The sequence below is a fragment of the Limulus polyphemus genome, unplaced genomic scaffold (genome assembly GCF_000517525.1).
Source record: "Limulus polyphemus unplaced genomic scaffold, Limulus_polyphemus-2.1.2 Scaffold426, whole genome shotgun sequence".
Classification (NCBI taxonomy): domain Eukaryota; kingdom Metazoa; phylum Arthropoda; class Merostomata; order Xiphosura; family Limulidae; genus Limulus; species Limulus polyphemus.
The window spans coordinates 192,923-205,601 of record NW_013666036.1 but is presented as its reverse complement, the minus strand read 5'-3'; the positions used below and the strand labels follow the sequence as shown (position 1 = coordinate 205,601).

The following is a 12,679-nucleotide window of genomic DNA, read 5'->3' as shown; positions in this document are numbered from 1 at the left end:
CTTAAGAAACGTTTGACTACTATCTGGACATTATAAAAATTTTGCATGTGAAAGTTTGCATGTTGGATAGGCAACATGTAGAAAAAAAAAAAGGCATGAGAAAAACATTGCTTTACAAACCTTAAGACTTACTATAACAAGCACAAAATGGTTACGACATTGGTCCAAGGGACTGAGCCCATGCTGAAAGAGTTAAATGACACTGGTATCCCTAGCAGCCCTAAACATCCCTAGTTAAAAAATTCTCTGTTTCTGGTCATTTTAGGATATCTATCTGGTGATGAGGTATCATTGGACCTGATAAATAACTGGTTGTGTTATGGTTATGGGGAAATAGGAAATCATATAGATTAGATTTTTTTATAATAAAAAACCATCAGATGCAAGATTAAGCTATCTACATCTCCACACAGATAACAACAAATCTAGTCTTAGCAGGTACAGAGGATGTAAGGTCTTCATGTAGTAAGTCAATTACATTAAAAAAGTATATTTTGTTTGCTATTTTGTGTTAGCCATCAAGATGAACTGAACATTTTCTCAAAATTTCCTTAATATATCTTTTAGCATTCCTAACTGTTTTATGAAATTACATCTAAACTCAACTTTAGCAAATAAAAAATAACTGACTATACCAGACTACACAAAAAAATCAAAACATACAGACTGAGTGATAGCTGATGTCAACTTAATAGAATAAGTAAGCTTTTCCAAATCTAAGTTAATTTTTTAGATATTACTGTATTTTTAATAATTTTAGATTGGCTTCTACAAATTACTATATATCCTGTTTTTGTTATTTTTATACCAATATATTGTCAGAATCCATCTGACTTCACCATTACTCACAGGTAAATACATATATAAAATAACATACAATCAAAATCTTACAAAAGTTCAAAGACTCTAAATTCAACTGCTCATAATATTAAAACAAAAACTGAATCCAGTCAAATGCCTAATATCCAAATTATTTTACTAGTTGTTATAACCAAAATTTAAAAACATTTATCCTTATTTTACTAAAATTTGGGATGTGATACATACATACATTTACATGGTTTAAAATCACAAAAAATGTTATATGTAATACTCTGTTGTCAATAGCAATATGAATATTAATTAAAACCATAACCAGATTCTAATACGAAATAATACAGTTATATATCATCTTTATTTAGAAATATGATAAGATAAAAACATTACTAAAGTTGCTTGTCTAAAAGTGATACATACCTCACGCTTAATAGGTTCTCCTTCACAATGAATGACTGTGTCTGGAGCAACAATACAGTAAGGACTTGGATCTGTTTCAACCACCTTGAACTCTACTGCTCTCATCCCACCTCTTACACTGAATACATCACCCTTGTAGATGGGTCGATAAGCTTCCAAGAAATATGGCTTTAGGTACACATCAAACAGGTTCCTAAATGTATTAAAATTTATACTCATAAAAAGAATCTAAGTTTTGAAATAAAAATCTTATCAGTTATAACCATAGTTCATTGACATCCACTATAAACAACCTTGATTATGTGTAGTTTCAAAAATTATATGATTACCTGTACAACAAATACTATAATAGCTACAAAGGATTATTTAATATAGTTAACAGGAAATTTCAATGTTTCGTAGCATTTACAAAAGACTTAATATTACCTTTATATAAGAAACCACAAACATGGAAAGTACCAATAGGTTCCATGCACCTGGATGTCTGATTCAATCTGTATTCACATCTTTAAGAAAGTCTAAATACATACACCAAAATATCATCCACTCCAACACTCAAGGCAGCTAAAGAACACAGCATTTTTTAGTTTAGTGATACCCAATCATCCTCGAATCTGTGAGAAATAGCTTTATATTTAAATTTTCTGATATTTTAATCAAAGCAGCCTTAATGTTCCAATTATTATTTAACAACATTGTAAGTTTACATACATTATCAATAACTTTCATAGGTTTTTAATTAACAAACTTTTATAATCACCTAAAATATATTTATTGTTTGTTCAAACTCACTAACACTGTTAAAAATTCAAAAGAAATCTTACCCTGTTAAACCTTCCACTGTGTCATCAATTGGAAGGACATGAATCCTCTTTCCGTATTTTACATCTGGACATGCTTGAATGCTTTATAACATAAGCAAAACAGTATTAGCATGCATCAAAACTTTTGTTAACATATTCATATACTCATTGAGAACTTTAATAAGTCAATGGGTATTAATGTTCCAGCACCATAAAACTGTTAGTGAGGATAAAGTAGTTTTAACTTAGGTTAAATCTTATTACAAGCAAAGGTGAATTTGGCAGCAACTGTCTATTACAGTGTGACACATGTGTAGAAAGTCTTAGAGGACTTGTGTATAAAAGTAGCACAAATGGAAAAGGACGATGTTTCGAAATACTTCCATTTTTTATCTTCAGATCATCTTGTACTGGTTTGTAGAGTTCATATGCTATTTGGGAGAATTGAGGTGGATATGATGTGACTGTTTGGTGCTCCTTGTCCTGTGGTTGATGAATCAAGTGATGATTTGACCAATGGTTGCCAACTGTGTACACATCATACAGTGTTTGAAACAGAATGAGTACCTTTATAGTTTCTTCACCAATAGTTGGAAGAACATAAAAAAAAACAAAAACATGCATCAAAGTGTAGCCAAAAAGTTTAAAATTAACGTTTGCTGGAAATCTTATAGAACACTCAAATTCATTCTTGTCAAATCTAAACAAAGAACATCTAATGGCAACTACAAAAACATAATTTATGAAATATTGTGCTACTGTAAAAGACATACATCTGAGAAACTGAAAGACATTGTGGATCAAGAATAAAAGAATATAAAGACTACACAAGACTGATTAAAAAACAGAATCCTACACTGGCAGAGCATTCCATGTTGACTGGACATAAAAGAAACTAGGACAATTACAGGCTCATTAAATCAGATAAGTTCTGGAAACAAGAAAAATCAAAGAATCCTACTACATCAACACTATACTAATTAAAGACTCAGGCCTGACAATCAGCACCTTGTGGCTAACACTGATTAAATCATCACTTGCTCCACCAATCACAGAACAAGGGCCACCAAACAATCATGTCATGTCCATCTCAATCCTCCCATAGTATATAAACCCCTGAAAAATCAGTGCAAGATGTCCTGAAGATGAAGAATGGGTGCCTTTTAAATCCTTTTCCATCTGTGCTTCTTTTATAGATTAGTGTCATTCTGTACTAGGCAGTTGCTGCCCACTTCAATCACGTTTGTTCATCATGAAGACTGCCTAAATCATCTACAAATAAAAAGTAAAGTCTTACTACACTCATTATTTTATAGTATATCCACACTGGTTTTTTTAGATGAAACAATTTAAAACTAAACTATTTACATCAATCTTCTCTGCCATGTTTTATGACCAAATTTTAGTTTTTACTGACGGACAAAGTTGTTTAAGATACTTATGCAAGTTATTTGTGAATTTAAGCTACTACAGTTTTATATTGTCTACTATCATTGCAATAATAAGACTCGATTATAAAGTTACGAGTGCAAGCCTACTGAAATTATTGAAGAATTCCATTTTCAATCCCCTTCATTCTCTTCCAATAATCAGTGACCCCAAAGCAGAACATAAACCTATGAAGGAACATCTCAAAACATCTTCCAAGATGCTTCAAACAAACAACAGTGTTCTCATCATTGATTCTTGTGTACATTCATTTACAGTATTAAAACATTTTTTAAATAACACCTGTTTTTTAAATTTTCAAATATCTATAAAACTGCTTTGGAGTTTCTAGAAGTATATACAACATGAGATACCAATCTTAAGTTTTATGAGATTTTCTTAATAAGTACATGGACATAGTTTTACTAAAAGTAATAAACTTGCTATATGGTTGCATAACATGCAAATAAAACAAAATCATTTTGCTTATTTTCTATAAGTGTTTGATTGGTTTTTAAAAGACAGTGTTTAAATTACCATAATAGAAAATTACATTGCACATAAAACAAATTTTCACCTGACAACATCTCCAAGCCTAACTCTCAAATTATGACGAATACAGCGATTCATTCGAATTTTTTCATTTGAGCAAGAATCGTCAGATAGAACGATACACACAGTCTCTTTTCTTTTTTTACCCTTTAAAAGAACTGTATCTCCTCGAAACAACTGAAGCTCATCCATTTTGGCCTGAAATAATATTTTGATAAAGAAAAAAAAAGATCACTATACAATTGTAGGAGAAAATTAATAATTTTTTTATAACTTTTATCTGTACTAATAAAAATACCGTATTGCTCCTAATTAGCACCCCCTCCCCCAGTATTTATTAAAGCTTACCTTGTGTAACAGCAATAGTAATCCAACATGTAGTCCTCTTCTAAAATCCACTCTATTAATGTAATTTTGACAGCAATAGTAATCGAACATATAATCCATTTTTATTACCATAATTTTGATTTGAAAAAAAAACGAAAAAAAACACACACACACACACACACTTATTAGCATTGAAATCAACAAATCACATACAAAAAATAGAATCCAGAACTGCACAAATACTATAATTAGCACACACACCCATTTGCAGTTTGCACATGCCCCAGGGATGTTAATTAGGGGCAATATAGTATCAAACCTTTCATTATTTTTAATATTTTGTAATCTGATAAATTAATCACTAAATTGGCATTGTATATATTTCAGGTAGTAATTTTAGTGTAACAATTCAAACACATGTACTACAAGTGAAAAGTTTAGCAAAGATATCTTTACATATTTTAAGTTAATATTACCGTAATACATGTTACAACTAGAGTTGGGTAATGAACTTGATTAATCAACATATTTGATTACCTATGTACATCAATTACATTGATTAGTATCACGTATAAAAATTAATTGAATTTACAATTAAATCTATATGCGTCACAAAAATAATCAACTAATTAAAATTACTTTTTCCAATTATTACTCTTATTGATCCAAGAATCATGTGAGAAAAATCAATTAGTTGAATGTAATCAATTAATGAGCCCAACAATTAACCAATTATCAAATTCCACTAATCATCCAGCTCTACTAATAACATTCAAATAAAGTATTATGTCAACATGCTTTCTCAAGTAAACATTTTTAAAATCTTTTACCTTCAATTAATCATTTTTTGAGCCACGACAGGTCCTAATTCTTACTTGAATACACTGTTTGTATAAAAATGATGCAACTTAGAAAACAAATTAATAGAATAACAACTTCAACAGCATATAACATTGACTTTACTAGACAATTAAATGAATATTTTCAAGTATGATAAAGATGAAAGGTAATGTCACATTGGGAATGCTTAGTTTATAAACTGACACGCTGTGTATGTGTATTTGGTTTAGTTTTTTTTTCCAAATAAAAATTGAAGTTATATCCTGTTGTAGTTGTTCCTATTTTACTATTACTTCAACAATTAATTAGTTATCTTTAGCACATTCTAAAAGCTAATCAGACAGCACCAAGGTACTCCCTCAAACAGTATCGAGGACAAAACTAACAGAAGTAGGAAGGTACCCATCTCCTATGGTGTGGAAATTTTTATAAAATCAAAGTTCAAACAAATGTTTCTGGTGTACTTTGGGACACCGAATTCGACCATCTACATGTATCTTCATGTGGTCTATAAAATCATGTAAACACTACTCTTTCCCAGATTATTAAGCATTTATTACACCACCACAAGAAGATCTGTCCAACAGAAAGATTATGATATTTAAGCCAAATACTATAACTATGTACATATGCAAAATTTTGTAAATAATTCACCTCCAGAAGAGTGAAGTGCAATGTTGATTTTCAGTACTGATGAGTAAATACAAACAGTCATTTCACTTTACCTTTCATTAAATGGTTGTATGTAAATAACAGAAAACACAAGTAAGACAATCTAAGTAAAATGGCAGTAAACTGTCATTGAATAGTGATATGTGCATTAGAATGCAGTCAGGTATAATAGTTTGTTGCTGTTTTTTTTTCTTTCTTCCCAATGATCCCAACAGAACATTTGTAAATGGCACTGAATACCAGTTACTATTTTCAGTAGTGTCAGCCAAACCATACATTCCCTGATTTGGGAGGGTGGCAGAAAAACTTTTAAGCACTGATATATCATTGATACATTTCAAACCCACCTTTAAAAACAATTACAGCTGCTCTGAAAGTATGTCCAAGTGTTAGCTACTCTACTGTTGAACCAAAAATTACTAAATGATTTATATTGTTACGATTGCGGAAGTCACGCGATGCTGGGAGCATGCGCGCTGGAGTTTCTGGAAGGATCATGAATTTTCCTGACAACTCTAGTTTGTTCGAGGTGCCCTCTTTTTTTTTAGTATATAAGCCTGGCAAAGAAAGCCAGCGATATAGACAGATAAATGGCACAAGCAGATAGATTGAAGAGATAGATAGATAATTGAGTCAAGAGAACAGTAGGCACAGTAGGTAAAGTGTGTGAATCACTGTGATTTATAGCATGTGTTATAAAAGTTGTTAAGTGTATTACAAAGTTTGTATCAAGAAAGAATAAACTAGTTTTAATCAAGAAGGAACTTGTATCGCTGAAGTTTCTCCAAAAGAATTTTTACCAGAACTTATCAAACAAGCAGATACGTAACAATATGATAATGACACTTACTTAATTCTCCAAAATTGAATGTTAATCATATCATACATAAGTTTCATACCTGAGACAAAGAAATAACAGAGTTATCATCGTTGATTGCTTCTTCAACCAGCAAACGATTTGGTTTATGTTTTGTTTTCAAAATTGCTGTAGCTAATTCCTCTGGACTGAAAGATATACATATGCAAACACATAATAGTCTTCATAAAATTTAGTTTTTAAAAACTGAATTCAACAGATAATTTTTTTCCCAATTACAATTTACAGCCATTATGAAATTTATATTAGGTCAAATTTAAATAACCTAATTTTAAAAAATCATAATGCAAACTCCTGACAATTTTCATATGAATTGTATTTTGCACAATACATGGATGCAGTGGCTAGATACCAAATACCAGCAGTCCAAAAATGTGAATACTGAATTGATAAGCTGTGATCACCTCTCAATTAACTTAAGAGATTGAGTAGGTTACGTGACTGACTTGTCTTTATACTCGATGAAATGATCTGAATAAAACTTTTGCACTGGAAAAATACATATCGATCATCATTATAGTTTAGTGTTGATCAGCATGTTTGGTACAACAGTACAAGCTGCCATGAGCAATCATGAATATTGATAAGCTTCCAATACGATAATTTATATTATATATATAACTTGTGATGTAATTTTTTTGAAATTATCATTATTATTATTAAAATCATAATTATTATTATTACTATTAAAATTATTATTGTTATAACTCATCTCTATTCAAATTTTTGGACTGCTGGATATTCTGTATTGGAAAGATCGTTTCCGGCTAACAAGTATCTAGCCACTGCGATAAATTATTAAATGGAATGTCCTTGTTACTAGTAGTACTAGTTTTGAGAAAGTTATATCAGACACTTTATTACTGAAATTAAAACACATAAAAGGATGATGAATAATCGCATAATTTAAGTTTTAACACTTATCAAATTTCGTACATAGTGCCAGTGCCAATCGAATCTGAATAATAAAGTTTTTACCGTTTCCCTCTTAGTCTCAACAAATATATATATATAATAAAACTATTCTAGTTACTTACTTTGTTTTATTTTCAGCCATAGTATGTCAACAATACAGAATTTTTGTCTTCAGACTTCTATTGCAATATATTTTCTACAAATTATTTATAACAAAGCAATGCCCGATTGAAAAATTGATGACAACACAAAAGCATCGGTAAACCTTTCGTGGGAATGTTTACAGGCCCGTAAATCACTCTTTTATGACGTTTCAGAATCTAATTAGTTGAATATTTTGATTAAGCATCATAAAATTTTATACAATGTAAATTTATTATTTTTTAAATATATATAATGTAATATAAATTAAAAGTTATTTTAGTAATCAAAAATAAATTAATATATGTAGTCTACTGACGTCACTCTGCATATGACAGTGATACTGATAACACTAACATTAGTAAACACTATGGCGGGTATTAAGGGTAAGGTAATTTTTGATAAAAATTGAAATTCATTCATAGTTGCATGTACTAAAACTTTATTCCAAATATTTTTGCTATTTAAACGTTAATCCGCAAGAAAAATTAGAAAAATTGTTACTATTATTTAACATAAGTAAACACTTTGCCAGGTGTCTAGGATAAGGTAATTTTAGATAAAAATATAAATTCAATTATTCATTCATAATCATTGTTCCATACATCAAAGCATTATTGAAATATTTGTACTATTTAAGGGATAATCTGGAACGATTTTAGGAAAAAAATATTTTAACTTTTTGGAGCCAGTAGTTTGAGTAAAGCATGATGACTAATTCATTTACTAAATCAGTAAATGACTTAGTCAAGTTAGTAATGCGATTTTGACAATGACAGTTCACTGTTCGGTTTATCAATATCGGTTGTTACGGTGTCGTTAATTTAGGCGTAATTAAGTTATTTAACTTAAAAGTACACTATGTCATTTATAATCTAGTTAATGTCTTTGGTATTAAAATTTATGTTGTAAGAGATGCATGTTTTTTTTGGGGGTTATATCAGTATATGTTTGAAATTTGGAGTTGTTAAATTTGTATTTAGTGATAAATATTAAAATACAGTTCAATTTGTAATTTTTTGTTAAACTCAAAAGATTAAAGTCAAGTTATGAATTAATAAAATTATAACTTCTGCAAGCTGTTCAAATTCCATCTCTTTTTACACACATCAAGTTAAAACAGTTACTACTAATGTTAATTGACCTCCAAGTTTAACTAGTATATAAGGAGTGTGTGTTTTCATATTACACAATGAGTCAGCTAACTAATAAAGGTTACAAAAGTTATATCTAAGTATAAGGAAATAAAGTATTTAAGACATATTTTTAATATTTTTATATATTATGTTTATTATTCACAGATAAAGATTATTCAGGGTTATATTAATTTTTTCTACCTTTTTTCTCTTTTTTTTCTATCTCCATTTTTCATACTTCACTGATACATGAACTGACAGGGTAAGTATGTTATGGTATAGTTGTTTTTTTAATGATATTTTTTCATTTATTTAAATTCCAAGAAGTTTGGGAAATGTATGTACTGTGTTTATTAGATTACATTTTAACCATTTTTATTTATGATGATACAGTTAGTAAAATGCCTTATTAGAATTTATTTTTGTTTGCTAACATTTTCAGAAGTTACTAGCATATACTAGTATTACATGTATGTATAATTACAATGCAAAATTACTTAAAGTACTAATTGCTTTTATAATTGATTTAATGAATTTTTTCTGATATCAGTGCAAAAATAAAGTTTGGGATCTACTTATTCAAGGAGACAAACAACACGTGCATGTAGGAACCACTCATCCTGTCACTAGTTTCAATAAACCCACAACAATGTTTTAGGTCTAGATTCAAAGAGCCTCTTGACTTTTTGGCATGGGGATTTTAGGAAATGTAGCAAGGTGTATAAATGAAAAAAAATACTGTCATGCTAAACTGTAAACTTTATCGAAACAAAATGGTTATGATTGGCATAAATGATACAACAAAACTGCTATGATTTCTACATTTCAACAAAATTCACTATTGATGAACTTGTAAAATGAATAAATGATTTTATTCAATCTCAGATTGTGAATCGCCTCCACTAATAGTGATTTGTGGGAAAGTTGGGTATCTCCAAGTTTTGAATTGATGGTGGCTGACTTGTGGTGCTGGCCCTTCCTATCCTAATGATGTCTCTTTTCACATGCCCAGATGTCTTAGTCAACTGCTTATTGCATCATCTGCTTGAAAGCTATTGATAGATACCTCTATATGTTGAATTCTCATTACATTCTTCTAAAGAGTAGTTTGTTTCATTTTAGACCTGTATTTTTTTATTTTTTAGACCTCAAATTTAATTGATAAGCAAATTTCATTAATTGCATAACTCCTTTTAGAATCTACTAATTTTGACCTCAATACTTCCTGTGTTATTATAACTAATTCTAAACCATTATCAGTAGCTGCTAATGTGCTATTGCACCATTCAAGAAAAAAATATCACAAAACACAGTTTTAGCCTTGCTTGAACCTCACATATCTAACATGAACCACTTTATGTTCTGTAATACTTGTATCAGTACTGTCATCAGCCAATACATATAGAGATCTTGTGTCCTTTACTTCATTTGTAGTATTTTTTTCTCTTTGTCTCAGCTGTGCAGACTACAATTTTTTTTTTCAAACCTTATCATTCCTATGCCTTCACATGTTCTTTTCTTGGAATACATAGAATCCCTCCATTGTTTCTAAGTGAACCAAGAAATATGCTATATACAAGTTTCCTCTATCAACACTAACTCTTCAGGCCACAGTGTTGAAGAGTTTTGCATACACCCATAAAATTCATACAAAGTGAGGACTTAAAAGGTTTGCACACTAAACTTTTGGAAAGAGAAGGCAGTACTGGATGAAATCTCTGGTTACAATTTAACCACCATGGGGTTAGTATCTAAGTTAGAAATGAAGTAAATGTTTCTCAAAGTTGCCAGTTTTCAAATTATCTGTATACATTGGCCACATAATCACTTATGTAAACACAGAACAAACAAGGTTGAAGAACAAGTTAGCTTAATAATAATCTTCCAAGATATTTATTGTAATAAAAATCTCAGAGGATCCTGCATTACCATACGAGGATTATCATTTAAATCACGTTTATTCAATTGAACATAAATACAGGTATCATTAACTTTGAGGAGCAATGTAGACTAGCTATTACTTGCTATCTGTCATCAGTTACACCTGAAACAACTGCTAATGAACATAGAGATAAAATTTATCTTAGTTCCTCTTTACTGACAGAATTATTGAGCTAGTTAGATTGAAATTCATCTCAAATAACACTTTTTTATAAGTGTTATTACATAACACTTGTAAAACTAAATACCTACTATTAGCCATTCTTACATGAGGAGTATTGCAAGTAGAATTTTTAATTATAATAATGGGTTAAATAACCAATGAGGAATTGCATATCACTGTGAATGTAATTTATTTCCTTACATTTATTCACTAATTATCCATGTATTCATTGTTAACCATAACATCATAAAAAATAATGATTTGCAACATTTAATGAGAAAAAGGTCCTACGTTTTTGAATTTCCTAAAATTTCTTGAAACTGAACTAAAAAAGTAATAATTAAATCATTCAATAACATATTGCACAAATGATGTAAAAAAAAAGGGAACTTAGAATTAATCTTATTTAAGGAATACCTAAATAAAGTGGTTATCCAAGCTATCACATATTTTCAGTGTAGATGATCTATTAGAACCTTACTTCACCCACCAAATTTCAAGGCAATCCATTAAGAAATACATGATACATAAAATCTCCAATTTTGATTGAATTTTTCCTATCTTTTTTTTTTTTTGCACTGAAAGCATGGGAATTTTATTTGATAGAAAAACATATTCTTTGGGATTTTTTTCAAATTTTGTACAGTTAGATGGGTGTCAAATTTGATTTAAATATAAGCCACATGTGCAAAGTTATTCAACAAAACCTGCTCACATTGGACCAAAATTTTTGCACATGCCTACACAACTAAGAGTAAAAGTGGACTATTTTTTGTCATTTGGCTTAAAGACAGCTGATTTAGAGCAGCAAAACTATAGAGTGAAAGAATGTGCAGATACATAAGTATTGGTTAGGCCAAGCAAATTAGATTATTAGTTTCGAGCTCAAGTTTTCAATAGAACCATACAGGTGAATGGTTATTATTCATTGCCAACTTTTAAGCACAAATTTGATGACATTCTCCTAATTAAAAAGCATTTAGCACCACATAATATTAGCTTAAGCAATTAACATAAATAATTATGCCTGATATGGCTGTAGAGAGTGCATGTGGGTGATGAAAAGAAACTATTAATCTAGGTTCCATGGTGTTACTGTTAAGGAAGTTTTAGAGAGGAAAAACTACTACCACATTATTTTAAAGAATCTAGTTGGTTCTGTAAAGTATAAGTCTATTCTGAATAATAGAGTTGCGGTCCTAAAGCTAATGTTGGTTACTATCAAGTGTCATTTTTTTACTTGCTGTGGTTTGTTGTCAATTAACAGGAATACAAAATATAGATATTAATGTTAAACATAAATATTCAAAAATATATTTGTAAAACATTAAACCAGAAACTTCTATATGAAAATCCTAAAAGTTTTGGCATAATATTTATACATTTAAAATATTATACTTGATAAAACTTTGATAAATCTTTCAGGTTAATAGCGCTAGCATTCTTGGGCTCAGTTGGAATGACCTTTCTAGTTCTTGCATGTGCTTTACCTCAGTTTAAGTAAGTATTGACACTGGTATGCTTTTGTGATATGTAAAGAACTATAATTATAAGGTAAAATAATGATTATCCAAACTTAGTTCCTTTAGAATTAACTGTGTCTTTAGAGTTTATATGTATATATATATATATATATGTGTGTGTGTGT

The 12,679-nt window shown here is 29.7% G+C and overlaps 2 protein-coding genes across 8 annotated transcripts in view; one reads left to right on the top strand and one right to left on the bottom strand.

Annotated features, from left to right (window-relative positions):
* Positions 1-7,929, bottom strand: part of LOC106458185 (transitional endoplasmic reticulum ATPase-like) — a 34,208-nt gene extending 26,279 nt beyond the window's left edge. Inside the window, exons 1-5 of the mRNA XM_013917655.2 lie at positions 7,773-7,929; positions 6,758-6,863; positions 4,045-4,217; positions 2,061-2,141; positions 1,237-1,429 (exon numbers count right to left, since the gene is read on the bottom strand). Of these exons, the coding sequence (XP_013773109.1) occupies positions 1,237-1,429; positions 2,061-2,141; positions 4,045-4,217; positions 6,758-6,863; positions 7,773-7,792 (573 nt within the window). The 5' untranslated portion in view covers positions 7,793-7,929. The remainder of the gene's footprint in view (positions 1-1,236; positions 1,430-2,060; positions 2,142-4,044; positions 4,218-6,757; positions 6,864-7,772) is intronic.
* A 203-nt stretch (positions 7,930-8,132) lies between these two features.
* Positions 8,133-12,679, top strand: part of LOC106458190 (leptin receptor gene-related protein-like) — a 14,200-nt gene continuing 9,653 nt past the window's right edge. For 5 of the 7 annotated variants that reach the window (XR_002610332.1, XR_002610335.1, XR_002610334.1 and 2 more), the window contains exons 1-2: positions 8,133-8,177; positions 12,456-12,531. Coding sequence is in view for 3 of the 7 variants with exons in the window: in XM_013917661.2 (XP_013773115.1) it covers positions 8,162-8,177; positions 12,456-12,531 (92 nt within the window). In the remaining 4 variants the exon portion in view is untranslated. Of the gene's footprint in view, positions 8,178-9,169; positions 9,190-10,650; positions 10,671-12,455; positions 12,532-12,679 lie in introns of those variants that run through there. The other 2 variants (XM_022384322.1, XM_022384321.1) reach the window with 2 other exon arrangements.